General features: G+C 46.5%; 1 protein-coding gene across 2 annotated transcripts in view; it reads right to left on the bottom strand.

Moving 5' to 3' along the window:
* Positions 1-13,785, bottom strand: part of CACTIN (cactin, spliceosome C complex subunit) — a 666,706-nt gene that overhangs the window by 612,694 nt on the left and 40,227 nt on the right. For both annotated transcript variants that reach the window (XM_077475728.1, XM_077475727.1), the window contains exon 2: positions 4,421-4,844. In XM_077475728.1, the coding sequence (XP_077331854.1) occupies positions 4,421-4,844 (424 nt within the window). The remainder of the gene's footprint in view (positions 1-4,420; positions 4,845-13,785) is intronic.

Here is a 13,785-nt window from a genome sequence, read left to right as displayed (position 1 = left end):
ATTGCTCCTGCCAGATCCTTGAAAATTGCAGTAGCCTCCCCCCCACCCGAGCGAGTGGGGGCGCCTCTTCATAAGGAGGCGCTTGGTGGGCTTCTTTCCCCCAAGATCTTTTCTGACCTTGGTGCTGTCCCTGGGGTTTTCCCCTTGAACCCGATGGCTGAGGCCGTCGAGACTGCCTAGAGGCTGATGTCCCTGGTACAGAAGAGGCCTGCTTAAATGAGAAATGTCTAAATTTCTTCTTTACTGGCAACAGAGAGCTTGCCATTAGAAATCCTCTGTAGGTATATATTCAAATCCTCTCCAAAGAGGCGTTCACCATTAAAAGGGAAACTGGGTAGGAGCTTCTTGCATGGTGCGTCATCTGACCAACTTAAGCCAAAGAATTCTGCGAGAATGCACCAGTCCCAACATCAGACGTGAGATCTGAATGGACGCATCTCTCGTAGCATCTACTGTGAAACACAGTGCATCTGCTAAATTAGCGTACTGCTGAACCTGTTCAACAGGTAAAAATGTAAGCATCTTCTCAAACTGTTCCTTAATGACCTGGGATATACCCATTGTGGCCAGAACCAGCTGCACTGCTGAACTTGCTAAAGCCATCTGGTTCTTAGAAAGGTGCTCCAGCTTCTCATCTGCTCAATCCCTTAACATGAGCGCATTATCAACCGGACATGTGAGGTTCTTTTTTACAGAGGTAATCACAGCATCAACCGCTGGAACCCCCATTTCTTATAGAAATCCTCTTCCATAGGATACAGTTTGGTAAATCTCTTAGGAGGATAAAACTTTATCCAGATGTTCCCACTCTGCATAAATAAGCTTTCTTAGCCACGCATGGATAGAAAAGGCATCCCCAGCCGGAGGAGGTTTTAATGATCCCAACTTAGAGATGGGATCACCAGAAGCCTGTGCTGCAGGTAGCAAAAAAAATGACCTAACCAACTTAGTAAGAGCGTGCACAAGCAAGCTCTCTTGAAGCGATACTTGTTCCGTGTTAAAATCCTCAGAAGAGGATACGCCAGTATCTTCCACATCTCTAGGAAGATCTGCCTGATCCCCAGCATCCTGAACCTCCAGAGGAGGATCTTGAGCACTTAATGGGGGATCTATTGCGTTTAACTCTGCTCTGAAGGGATAAAATTGCATCAAGTTTCTTCTCTAAACCAGCCATGGTAGAGGACAACACCTCACATGTAACATACTCAGGGGCTGAAGTGTCTTGAGCGACTGTAATAACAGCTTCCCCTGACGGCTCAATCTGACCGGCCGCAACATTCTCAGAGGAGGATGACATTCTTTTGGACAGGGTCTTAGTTTGTCGCGGCCCCTTAGAACCCTTAGAAGAATTCCTGGCCCCCTTGCTACTCATAGCTTACAGTACAAAGCAGAGGCACTACCAGCAAAAGAAAGTTTCACTTGCTAGGCTATAGTACAGTACAATAACTGCTATTAATCCTGGCTATACAGAACAATGTTGTCAAAAGGGGAATGCCTGTGTCACCAAACCTGACCAGCAACCACTCTGCTCTGTCCCTCCACCGCCAGGCAGCAGCTTCTTTTGCACAGCTTAAAATACTTCCTACATGTGTGGCCAGCATCTGATGCTGTTTAGCCACGCCCCTTCCTATTTCAAACAGGGAAGTCTAATCTCCCGCGTGAGGGTCGGCATCATGGCGGGTAAATCCTCCGCTCGGGGAGCGGCCGCGGCTTGCCAAAGAAAAACATTTTTTTTTATTTTTTTTAAAAGAAAAAAAAAAAAGAAAAAGAAAAAGAAAAAGAAAAAGAAAGAAAAGAGGCAGCTGGCCGGCATTCAAACAGACCGAAATTGCCAATCTGGGGGCCCAGGAAGTGATCAGACCCCCCTTTTTACCCGAGGGTCTGAGCTGGCTTGAGCGGAAAGGAGAGTGAAGCTTCTTGCAGTGTCCAGCGTGAGAATGGCGAGTGCTCAATACAGCCTCCAGTGGTGACACAGACATGACATGACAACACAATACATGGAAGGAGAGATTCCTTAGAAAATCTCCCCTACCTTATCCTCACAGCAGGGTTTATCAGAGATAAAAAAATAAATTAAAAAAAACAAACAATCTTCACCCTTCACGGTAGGCTCCGAGACATTTAAAAGGAAACCTTCAGGAACCTGGGAACACTCAGGTTATCCCACAATCCTGGACCTGCGAGAAGACCCTGCCAGTAAACTTTATTGACCTTACTACCAAAAAGTATTGGATCCCAAGGCCGAGCTCTTAAAGCATTCACAAGCAAAAACTTTGTGTCTTCAGATTACGAGGCCCGGGTACCATTCATTTAGTCCATTACGGAGACATCAGAATAAATCCGGTCGGGATGGCTGGCTTTCAAAGGAACACATCCTTACACGTGCCCAACACCTTAGACACTGCGGGGAAAAAAAAACTGAGGACTCCCAGTAGTGCGAGGGGTTATATGGGGGAAGTTCACGCCTTAAGGGGCGTGCCAGTGTCCAGCACCTGATACGCAGATATAACCCACGTAGTAATTACTACGGTTCTGTGCCCTCTGATGTAAGAAAAGAAACCTTGATTCTTTGGACACATGGCCTGGGTACCATTCCTTTAGCCCATGAAAGGACATCTGAATGGATCTGGTCAGCATGGCTAGCCCTAGCAAGGATTGCTTCCAGTGGAGCTCAGCACATCTTTACTCGTGACCAACACCTTAGACACTGGCGAAAAAAACTGAGGACTCCTAGTACTGGGAGGGGGTTATATAGGGAGTACACTTCTTGCCTTATGGCGTGCCAGTGTCCATCACTGATCAGTGGCCCTATAACCCACATAGTAAGTACTATGGCTCTGTGTCTCCTGATGTAAGAAAATAAAAATCTGGTTGGCAGACAAGAAAGAAAATGTCTTGTATCCTGCTTAAACCAGTTTGCAGGCCCACTGATGAGAAAGTAGGGAGGTCCACTGAGCTGCAAAATTCCCGAAGGTGACCCCCCTGCCCCCACCCAGAGTCGGGCAGGGGCAAACCTTCATGTGGCAACAGATTTGCTTGCAGGTTTGTTTGACTTGCGAAAAAAGGGACACTTTTGTCCCTCAGCGGGCACCTTGTCGGACTGAGAATGCTTACCTGCCGAACCGGGCAGAAGAAAAATCAGTTTCTGAGCGGAAAAGGAGGGCCTTTGCCTACGGCGTGACGCCTTACCTTACCTGGACTGTGGGAGCAACATACTCTGCGTGGACCGTGACCATTTTCCTGTAGCCACAGCCAATTTTTTCCCTTTCGGCCATTTTCTGGAAGTCCAGCAGACATTTTCTCGGCACCCTCAGACAACACACCCCTGCCAGGACTCGGAGGCCCCCCCTCCCCCAAGGACCCCCCGCCAGTTACGTGCACCACACACCCATGTGCCCAGTCACACAGTAGCCCATAGCATGGGGAGGAGGGAAGGGACAGGGAGAAAAAGGGAGAGACCACCTAGTCGACCTCCCAGGGAATGCCCAGCTGTTCCATCCTGCCGAAATAAGCGGAACCATACCTACCCCTCCTGTAGGGACTGCTGGACGCAATCCACGGACAGACCCATCCCCCGAGCAGTACGGGGTGGCTGTCGGGCCACAGCACACTGACAGGGACAGCAGTAGCCCAGTCATGTGTGTGCCCCAGAGCATATAGCTCACCGGCCGCCCCTGGATCAGATGGGGCATGTAGTGGCCGACCCAGTGCGTAGCTAAGATCTGCTCACGCTCGATGGCCAGGCTGGGGAGACTACTAGGATCTATATTATCCAGCCTGTCACCCAGCCCGGCTGTTGATTGTAGATCACAGGAATCAAAAAGAAAAAATTCCCAGAACCAATGGTCCCACCAGGAGCCAGGTCCTTCTATGCTAGGCAGAAAAAATCTGAGCCGTTTTCTTGTGAAAAAAAAAAAAACTGAGCTGCTGCAGTGCGATTGGTTATAGCCATTAGGACCACCCCATGGGAGGTATTGTGCAGTTTTGCTGTTTTCAACATGTTCTGCTTAGTCCTCCCCTGAAGAGGCGATATAACCCTAAGGTCAAGATGAAGATGCTGTGTCCGTCAATGAAAGAAAGAGAAATATGAGTTTCCCTTTTTAAATTGAATTACTGAAATAAATTAACTTTGTGATTATATTCCAAATTTTATGAGATGCACCTGTATGTTCACTAAAATAACGAGTAAAAACAACAACAAAATATTGCCAACTGCATAAAGTTTCCATCAAACATGATTTAGAGGAAAAATAAAAAAAACACATTCAGCCACTGAAGCCATGCTACATATAATGGTTTGTAAATTCCATGTTTTAACCTATTAGCATAGGTATTCATCATACAGGTGTGCCTTTGTGTAACAGGTAGGTTTGGCTATCCTGCAAAACTTTTAAACTGACAGCAAAATTTGTAATCTAACCTTGCTCCAGGTAAAAGTGCCTAGCAAGTTGTTATCTCCAAATGGGTTATCCGTATTGGTGTACCCCATGTACTCTTTTCCCCAGCCCATGTTCTCCCGTTTCTTTCTCTCTTTGGCTTCTTTTTTGGCTAAACGCCTGGCTCTTTTTTCCTCTGGCATTTCCATAGCTTTCATAAGCTCCTTTTTTTTCTTGTTTTCATCTTTTAGATTCAAACACTCTTGCAGAGTAAGACCTCCAAAAGAAATCCCCTTTGGGCTCTGTGACCTTGCTGGCGATGAAGAAGACAAGGAAGACAATGAGCACATAGATGTTGATTTCCTCTCTCTGTTGTCTGTGTTGCTTCTGTCATCTTGATCAGATACAGATGAAGATTTCTTCTGGCTCTTTTCTCTTTTAATATTGTCCCTTTCACCGGATCTTGATCTTAAGACAAAAGAAAAAAATTGCAATGAAGACAGTAACACAGTGCTTAAAGAGATTGTAACCAACAAACATGTGCCTGTTTAAAGGCACGAGATATAGCACAGTTCTTTTGCCATGTCATTTGTCCCTTTCCATGTTGAAAAATATCTGGTTGATCTTGCCTATTCCTGCGTTTCCCTGTGTGTATGGACCACGCTTATCAGCTTATGGCTGCTGATCCCTGATAGCATGGTCCAATTACCTGCCTTCATCATCCTGCAGTGTTTGTGAGCCGATCTCCCCCCGACCCTCCCCTCCTGCCTTGAAGTATTCTGCCGCATAAAGTAACATCTGTTATAAAGTACAGTGTGGGCTTTTGTTTTCTAAATTATTATAAAGCTAAATACCTTCTCTGCCAGCTCTGCTGTGTGGTCACATGTCATCTTTCTGCTAGCTTGCATATGCCAGAGGGGAATCTCAGCCCCTCCCACTGTTCTTCTTAGATCAAGAAGGAGAGCAGAGTGAAGACATGTGACCACACATCAGAGTTTGGTAAACAAGGTATTTAGCTTTATAAAAAAATAAAACACAACAAAAAACAAAACAGTATTTATGTTCCTAAAACAGAGAGGATAAAATAATATAATAGATGTGACTTTATAACCACTTTAAGCCACGTCTCAACACATCTTACCCCACAAAGAAGCCGGCTTTAAAATCATAGGGGCCAGCACTATACAACATGCATATTACTAAATAGGTAGAAGGATACATAAATATTTAAAGGGTAACTCCATCTTCGAGGGAGGAAAAAAAAAGGCAAAAAAAAAAATTATAATAATAGTATAGCGTATACAATTGCAACACAAGTCATATTGTAATTAGAGGTTATTAAAAATTACCTTTCCTTTTCAATCTGCAGCTCTGTAATTTTCTGAAATTGCAATGCAACATGGCTACCTGAAGGTGTTCTGTACACAGAATGCCTCCAGAACAAAAATTTTGTGCTTGTGTGAGTGGCTCACCAATTTCACAGAAGTCTACACTAAGATACAAGTCAGATTTCAGGCATCCCCTGGAACAAAAAAAATATAACAGCTTACCTGTAAAATCCTTTTCTTTTGAGGTGCATCATGGAACACAGAGTCTCAGTAATCACCAATGGGTTATATAGGGTATCACTAGGTGATTGGACACTGGCACACCCTAGACAGGAAGTTCAACCCCCTATATAACCCCTCCCCTTACTAGGAGTAGCTCAGCTTAGTAGCAAATCAATATAAGTGTATTAGAAGAGGGGGACCTCTGTGTCCCCGTGATGTACCTCAAAAGAAAAGGATGTTACAGGTAAGCTGTTATAAAAAATCCTATTTTCTTTCTCGTACATCACGGGACACAAAGTCTCAGTAATCACTGATGGGATGTCCCAGAACAATGCTATCTGGGGGGAGGGAAACAAGTAGGCTGTAATCAGATCTGAGGACCTTGTACCACTGCCTGCAGTACACTGCACCCAAAAGGCAATATCCTCATGCCCTCTCACATCCACCTGATAAAATCTGTTGAATGTATGGACTGAAGACAAGGTTGCGGCCCTGTAGATTTGAGCCATAGAGGCTTGGTGATGCATGCCAACGAAGCACTAATAGCCCTAGTGGAGTGTGCCTTGATCTGAAAAGGCAGAACTTTCTGCTTCAAACCATAAGCTTGAACAATAACTTGTCTAATCCATTTAGCAATGGTAGATTTTGACGCTGCCTGTCATATTAGGACCTTCTGGCAACACAAATAAAACTCAGGTTTTGCAAATCTGAGCAGTTGCTTCCAGATAAGCTTTGAATGCTCTTACTACATCCAAAGAATGTAGTGACCTTTCTTCAGTAGAACAGGGATCTGGGGGGGAAAAAAAAAAAAAAAGGAAGAAGGCAGAACAATATCTTGGTTTAGATGAAAACCTGAAACCACCTTTGGTAGAAAGCTAGGATGAGGGCGCAATACCACTCTATCCTTGTGCATGATTAAATAGGGCTCTTTACAGGAAAGAGATGGTAATTCTGATACTCTTCTGGCAGAAGAAATGGCTACCAGAAAAAATAACTCCCTTGTCAACAGGACCAAGGGAATTTGACATATCAGTTCAAAAAGCTGTTTCTGTAAAACCAAATTCAAGTCCCAGGGGTTTAGGGGTGCCTTAACCGGAAAAGTCAGAGAGACATGGCCCTTGATGGTACTCAAGGCCAGCTTAATTTCTAACCCCATTTGCAGAAAGTCAAGGATTCTACCCATGAGATATTTTCTGGGATGCCAACCCCTGGATTCACACCAGGAGAAATAAGCTTTCCAGACTCTATGATAAATCATTCTGGAAGCTGGCTTCCTTGCATTAACACAGGTAGAAATCACAAGGCCTGAAAGCCCACCACTCTTCAGAATGTGTCTTTCAATAGCCAAAGCGTCAAATTTAGCATTTGTAAGGCAGGGTGGAACACTGGACCTTGGGATAAAAAGGTCTGGATGTGACGGTAGGGTCCACAGGGAACCTACTGACATTTTTACTATTTCTGCATACCAAACTCTTCTGGGCCACGCTGGGGCCACCAGAAGTACAGACTTCTTTTCTTGTCTGATCCTGCAAAAAAGTTGTGGCAGTAGCAGAATAGGAGGGAATGCATAAATCAGTGAGAGCTGATGCCACGGAGTCACCAACGCATCTGTCCCAGATGCAAGAGGGTCCTTTGTTCTTGACACAGCTGTCGATCTTGGCATAGGGCCAGGAAGATGTCGGGTGAAGAGACCATTCCCCTGAGACAACCTGCCAATGACTTAGGTAGTCTGCCTGCCAGTTCTCTACCCCTGAAATGAAGATTGCTGATATGCATTGCACATGCTTTTCTGGCCAGATTAAGATCTGGTTTACTTCTCCCTTACCTGCATGACTCCTGGTGCCTCCTTGGTGATTGATATAAGCCACTGCTGTGGCATTGTCGGACTGGATCCTGACAGGGCAACCCTGTAACCTGAGTGTTCCAGCCTTTAGGGCAAGATATGCCGCACGAATCTCCAGAATGTTGATGGGTAAGTTCCTCTCGGTCTTGGACCATCCCCTTGGACAGTAGACTGTTCAAGAACTGCTCCCCAACCCGCAGGTACTTTGATGAGCAGGGAAAATAGGTACATGCAGGGAAGAAACCTTGATGTCTATTGACGCCAGTTCACCTCCTTGTAGAATGGAGACTACCAATAAAAGACGCTCCAATGCTAGAAAAAGAGACTTTTTCTCTGGGTCTCTGGTACATTTTATCTGAGGAAACGAGGAGAGGGGAATTCTCTGAACTCTAGTTTGTAACCTAGAGTTATTGTGGAGACTACCCATCTGTCCCGAAAGTCCTCGTGTCAGAGTCTTCAGAACTGTAGCAGTCTCCCCCCCCCCCACTTGAGCAAGCGAGGGTGCCCCTTCATAAAGAGGCTTTAGCATTTTGTCTTGTAGACTTCCTCCCCGAGGACTTCTTTTGTCCCTGGGGTTGACTCTGAGATTTAGTTCTTGAGCCTGACAGAGGCCGTTGCGACTGCCTGGAGACTGATGCTCCTGGCACTGGGGAAAGAGCATATTTGAAAGAGGGACATTTACGCCTCTTTTTAACCGGCAAGAGGGTGCTTTTCCACTAGAGATCTTTTGGATATATTTGTCCAAATCCTTGCACCATGAAAGAGGAATCCAGCCAGAAGCATCTAAACATGGCTGACCAATTTTTCAACAATAAGATTCTATGCATATTCACCAACCAGCTAGAGGATAGAATCTCGGATTGTATCAACAGCAAAACACAAATCCACTGGTAGGTTGCCAACTCCCAGGAAGGAATGACCATAACACAGTAGATTTACATCTGCAGCAATCTGTCCATAAGAAGTTGGGGAGGTGCAACCCCAGGATTGCTCAGCCCACATTGCCAGATATCTTCACATTTCCTTGGAGTTACTATGCTGATGTGTATTTTTTCCCCCAACCAGTATGGAATGGACTGTCTGGATTCTCTGCGTACACGTTGGAAACTGTGCAGAAAGCCAGAGTCTTGCAAACAGTTTTCCTACGAAATATAACACCTGAATCAGAGCTATATAAAACTAGATGGAGAATATAGCTCCTCATTAAGGCCTCCCAACAGGCACGTCAGTGGAACTTGATAAGTGGTATAAATAGTTGAAATAACTTGGTTCCAATATCTCATCAGTTTAGAACATCTCCAAAGCATGTGAATAAAATCACCAGAGTGAACCGGATGTTTAAAAAAAAATTAGGTTGTCTTGTCTAATCCATGCGTGAAGTTGAACTGGAGTTCTAAAAGTACGGTGTAGAATAGGTCAGACAGCTGAAACAATCTAAAAAGGACCAAACGTCAAGTATTTGCTCCCAATGGTCTCAATCAATAGGCCAAACTGAATATAGAATCAGGAAAAGAGGAATCAGTTAAATTGCATAGTAGTTAGTTTGCCTTAACTAAGCACCACATGACGCAATTGTAAAATTGTCAAAATTACAATGCTTAAATAAAGGAAATTCTGCCAGCAACTGTTCATATGATTTCAGTGTGGAGTTAACATATAAGTGTAAGAAATATTTAAAACCTACCTATATCCACCCATTGTGACAATGAAGCTTATTTCCACATAAAGCCTGTTACCCCAAATAGGCGTGTTGGATAGGAAGCCTGAGAAACCTATTCTCTGCTTAATAGCTTTCCATAGTTGTGCGGTTGACAGTGCACAGGAATACTGGGAAACCCCATTTCCGTGTAACATGGCTGAGTACCCAGTAGATTGTCAGATTAGCAAATTTCTAGAAGAGTCTGTCAGAGGGTAAATCCCAACCTGCAAAATGTTGCAACTGTGCGGCTAAGAAATAGGTCAAGGAATGTGGAACAGCTAGGCCGCTTGAGTCTTAGGATTTTTGCAATGTGGTAAGTTTTATATGTGCTATTCCGTTCTTTCAAATACAAGCCCTTGACTGTGAATCAATGTGAAGGAACATGTAGTTGGGTATCCAAACAGGGGAATTGTGCAATATGTATAAGAACTGAGGAGCCCAAATCATTTTAGTCAAATTGGCTCGGCCTGTCATGTTCAGTGGTAATTTACACCTAAGAGGGGGGCGTGGCCAAGATGGCAACCAGCTAGGACGTGTTGGAAGAGAGCTCCGCACCTGGCAGGCTATTTTTCCGGCAATTAGGGACATATACCTATCCTGTTGGGCCGGTGAAGCAGTGGTGAGGATCGGGGATGCGCAGGGGCAGCTCCGGTTCCCATAGGAAGAAACACACAGCACCGGGAACCCCCCTGGGAACCCCGCTACAGACCTGCGCTGCACGCGGGAAGGCCCACTCCAACATGGCGTCTCAGACGGACCAAGCTGACTCGCCGCCGCTGGGTGCTGAACAATTACAGGCTCTTATGCAAGCGATTACGGGCTGCCAGACTACCCTAACCACTAAGATTGAGCAGATACGGGGGGCGTGGCCTAGCAGCGAATGTAGGTGGACGTGTGTTCCCGGAGCTCCGCCGGCCATCCGCACATACATCCTCCCCAGCCCGCGCTCGTGCGGCGAAACGCTCCAGAATTGCTCCACCGGGCGACAGACGGGCTCTGCATCCCGACGCCGCAGGACACCGGACATGTCTAAAGGGCACAGACTGAGCAAGGCCCTGCCGAATCCCCCTGACCAAGATGGCGCCAGCGCGCGGAGGACGGCGAAAGACTGTTACAAAGAGGCAGCACAGAAACTCCTGTATGGAGGGAAATCCTACAAGGAAGCCCTAGCTGGTCAACCCTCGTCGGGGGCTACCCCTCGGGGGTCCCCAGAAGCCGATGACTCTCCCCTTGGAGGATGCTGACTGATTCCCTGCGGTGTGGAACACAGTGAGTACCCCTGATGGCGGTATCCCTGAGTCGCAAGCTCACTCCCCTGCTGCTGATGTATCAGAACCCACATTGAGAGACATATTTACTGCGGTCACCTCATGTAACCATTCTATAACCGCTCTCTCTGCTGATATTAAAGATGTGAAGGCCGAAATTACTTTTGTCCGTCATGATATGCAAAAACTTAGGGAAAGGGCCTCAGCCCTGGAGGGCCGGCTGAGTACAGTGGAGGATGACATGGCACCCATGCAGAGAGACTTGCGATTTAATTGCCATCTCACTGAGCAACATGCTATGCGACTCGACGAAATGGAGAATCGCATGAGACGCAATAATGTGCGCGCTCTAGGGATTCCAGAAAGGGCTGAGGGCAAAAATCCGGTAGACTTTATTGAGAACTGGTTGATTGCAACTTTTGGTAGAGAGTCCTTCTCTCCCCTCTTTGCTGTGGAGCGAGCCGATAGGGTGCCATCCCGCCCGCTGCCTCCAGGTAACCACCCGCGACCCTTCCTGTTCAAACTTCTCAACTACAAAGACAGGGATGCGGTACTTTCCAAGGCTAGGGGCTTCTCTGACAAGATGGTGATTGATAATGCCAAAATATCGCTGTTTCCTGACTTCTCGGCAGAACTGCAGAAGAAACGGGCAACGTTTATTGAAGTCAAAAAGAAGCTCAGGGATCTTAATGTTCAATACGGCATGTTATACCCAGCTCGTCTCCGGGTTACCGCCCTGGGCTTTACCCATTTCTTTGATAGTCCTGCTGCGGCCAGGCAGTGGCTGGACCGTGAAGATAAAGCGCTTAAAGAAGCCAAGCAACAACGTCCTCCTGTTTGATCCCGGATCCTGATGGCTCATTCTGACGGGGACTATCTTTTTACAGATTCGGCGGAGCGAAAAGAACTCAGTGTTTACTTCTACCTACTGACAGACTATGCTGCTTGTTTGGGTGAAACCCCTTTTGTTACCTGGGAATGTTTTCCCTGGGTGTTTCCGTGGCCTTTCCCCCCCATAATGGTAGTGGGGGCGCGTTCCACCTTTGTTATGCAGGTCCAGGGCCTGGTTGGCTCTGCAACTGACTTTCTTCTCCCCTGCATTTTGGATTTTCTTTTTTGTTTTCTTTCCCTCCCCCTCCCTTCTTTTTTTTTTTTTTACAGAGTCCCTCTGCTTCCACAACCTTCTCTTTGCTACACAGACATCACCTACATGACTGGTTCCAGAACTATGGCGGGAGGCTCCTTTTTTGTCCTGCCCAGATGCTTTGGTTTTCGGTGCGACTATGCAGGGGTGATTTGGTTTAATACTGCCTTTCTGTTTGTCTTAATACTGTTATCACTTATACTGAGTATGATCATTCTTATGTTTCTGAGAAATGTCAACCACCGTTAAGTGCCTTTCCTGGAATGTCAGGGGACTGAGCAGTCCTGTGAAGCGTCTGGCTGTCCTCCGACATTTGAAGGCCATGGGTTCAGGTATTGTCTGCCTTCAGGAGACTCATTTCCCCCCGGATCACATACCTAGTCTTAGCCCGAGGATATACCCTACTCAATTTCACTCCACGTTCTCTGCATTTGCTAGGGGAGTGAGTGTCTTGATCCGTCAGGATACTCACTTTACCTGCTCTCGGGCAGTTATTGATCCTGGGGGAAGATATATATTTCTGTCTGGTAGGCTTGGTCACTGGGCATGTATTATTGCTAATATTTATGTACCACCCCCTTACTCAGCTGAAGTTCTCCGCTGTTTGGCCAGGTTTATGGCCCCGCACCCCATGGTCCCCTTGTTGGCACTGGGTGACTTTAACAACTATCTCAAATCATAGGTGGGATAAGATTCCCATCCCCCCGTCCATGCCTTCTCGCCCTACGGGTGATACCCCGTTTGCAGACCCGCTAGCCAAACTTGGATTGACGGATGTGTGGCGGGCTTCCCACCCCCGGGTCAGGTGCTACTCGTGCTGCTCTACCGCTTATGGAAGCCTGTCGCGCATTGACCTGGGGCTGGGTAATGCGGCCTTACTCCCTTTTGTCGTTGATTCTGGTTATGGGGATAGACACATTTCTGATCATTCATCTTTTTGGGTTGAACTTAACCTATATACTGCCGCTAACCCTAGGATGTGGAAATTGAACCCTTTCTGGCTGGCGCTTTTTCCCTCGCCCGACCCGATTAGTGACAATCTCCAGATTTTTTTGCGGGACAATATCGGTTCCGCCTCCTTGGGTACGGTTTGGGATATGGCGAAAGCCTTTTTGAGAGGTCAATTCATTGCCGCTATTACTTCTATTAAAACAATTACTAAGGCCTGGGAGCGGGAGGTTTGTAAAACCCTTAGGGATACGGAGGACCAATATGTTAACCACCCCTCGGACGCTACTAAAAAGCTTTGGCTGGGTGCGCAGGCTATGGCTACTCAGCTAACTCTACAGTTAGCGGAAAATAAGAGATTTTTTCTGCAACAAACACATTTTGAGGAGGGAGAATCTACTGGTCACATGCTGGCTATGCTGGCGAGAGCACAGGGATCCGCTCCGATGGTTTCCTCCCTGTGTGATACACAGGGGGTACTCCGCACGGACACTCCCTCTATATTGCAAATCTTTCGCTCATTTTATGCTGATTTGTATGCCTCCAAGGTTCATCCCAGTGCAGAAGAGATTGATGCTTTTCTGGCTCGGTGTGAACTACCTTGCTTATCTGCTTCAGATGCTCGTGAGCTGGATGCCCCACTAACTATAGCCGAACTTGCTCTAGCACTGGAACAAACTCACAACAATAAATCTCCAGGGGCAGACGGGCTTCCTTCTGAGGTGTATAAGCGATATGCGGCCACCTTATTGCCAACACTTTTGAAAGTTTTTAATAGTGCATTGGAGTCTGGCACGCTTCCAGATTCCATGAATGAGGCAATTATAATTGTGTTATTAAAGCCAGGTAAAGAGCCCACGTCCCCTGACTCCTACCGGCCCATCTCCCTACTTACGACGGATGTTAAGTTGTTGGCTAGAGTCATGGCAACCAGATTATCCCACGTTATTCAGAAGT

Source organism: Lithobates pipiens, unplaced genomic scaffold (assembly GCF_037356315.1).
Source record: "Lithobates pipiens isolate NorthernLeopardFrog02 unplaced genomic scaffold, aLitPip1_a1.2 Scaffold_13, whole genome shotgun sequence".
Taxonomy (NCBI): domain Eukaryota; kingdom Metazoa; phylum Chordata; class Amphibia; order Anura; family Ranidae; genus Lithobates; species Lithobates pipiens.
The sequence above is the reverse complement of the archived record's forward strand: the minus strand, read 5'-3'. Positions and strand labels throughout refer to the sequence as shown.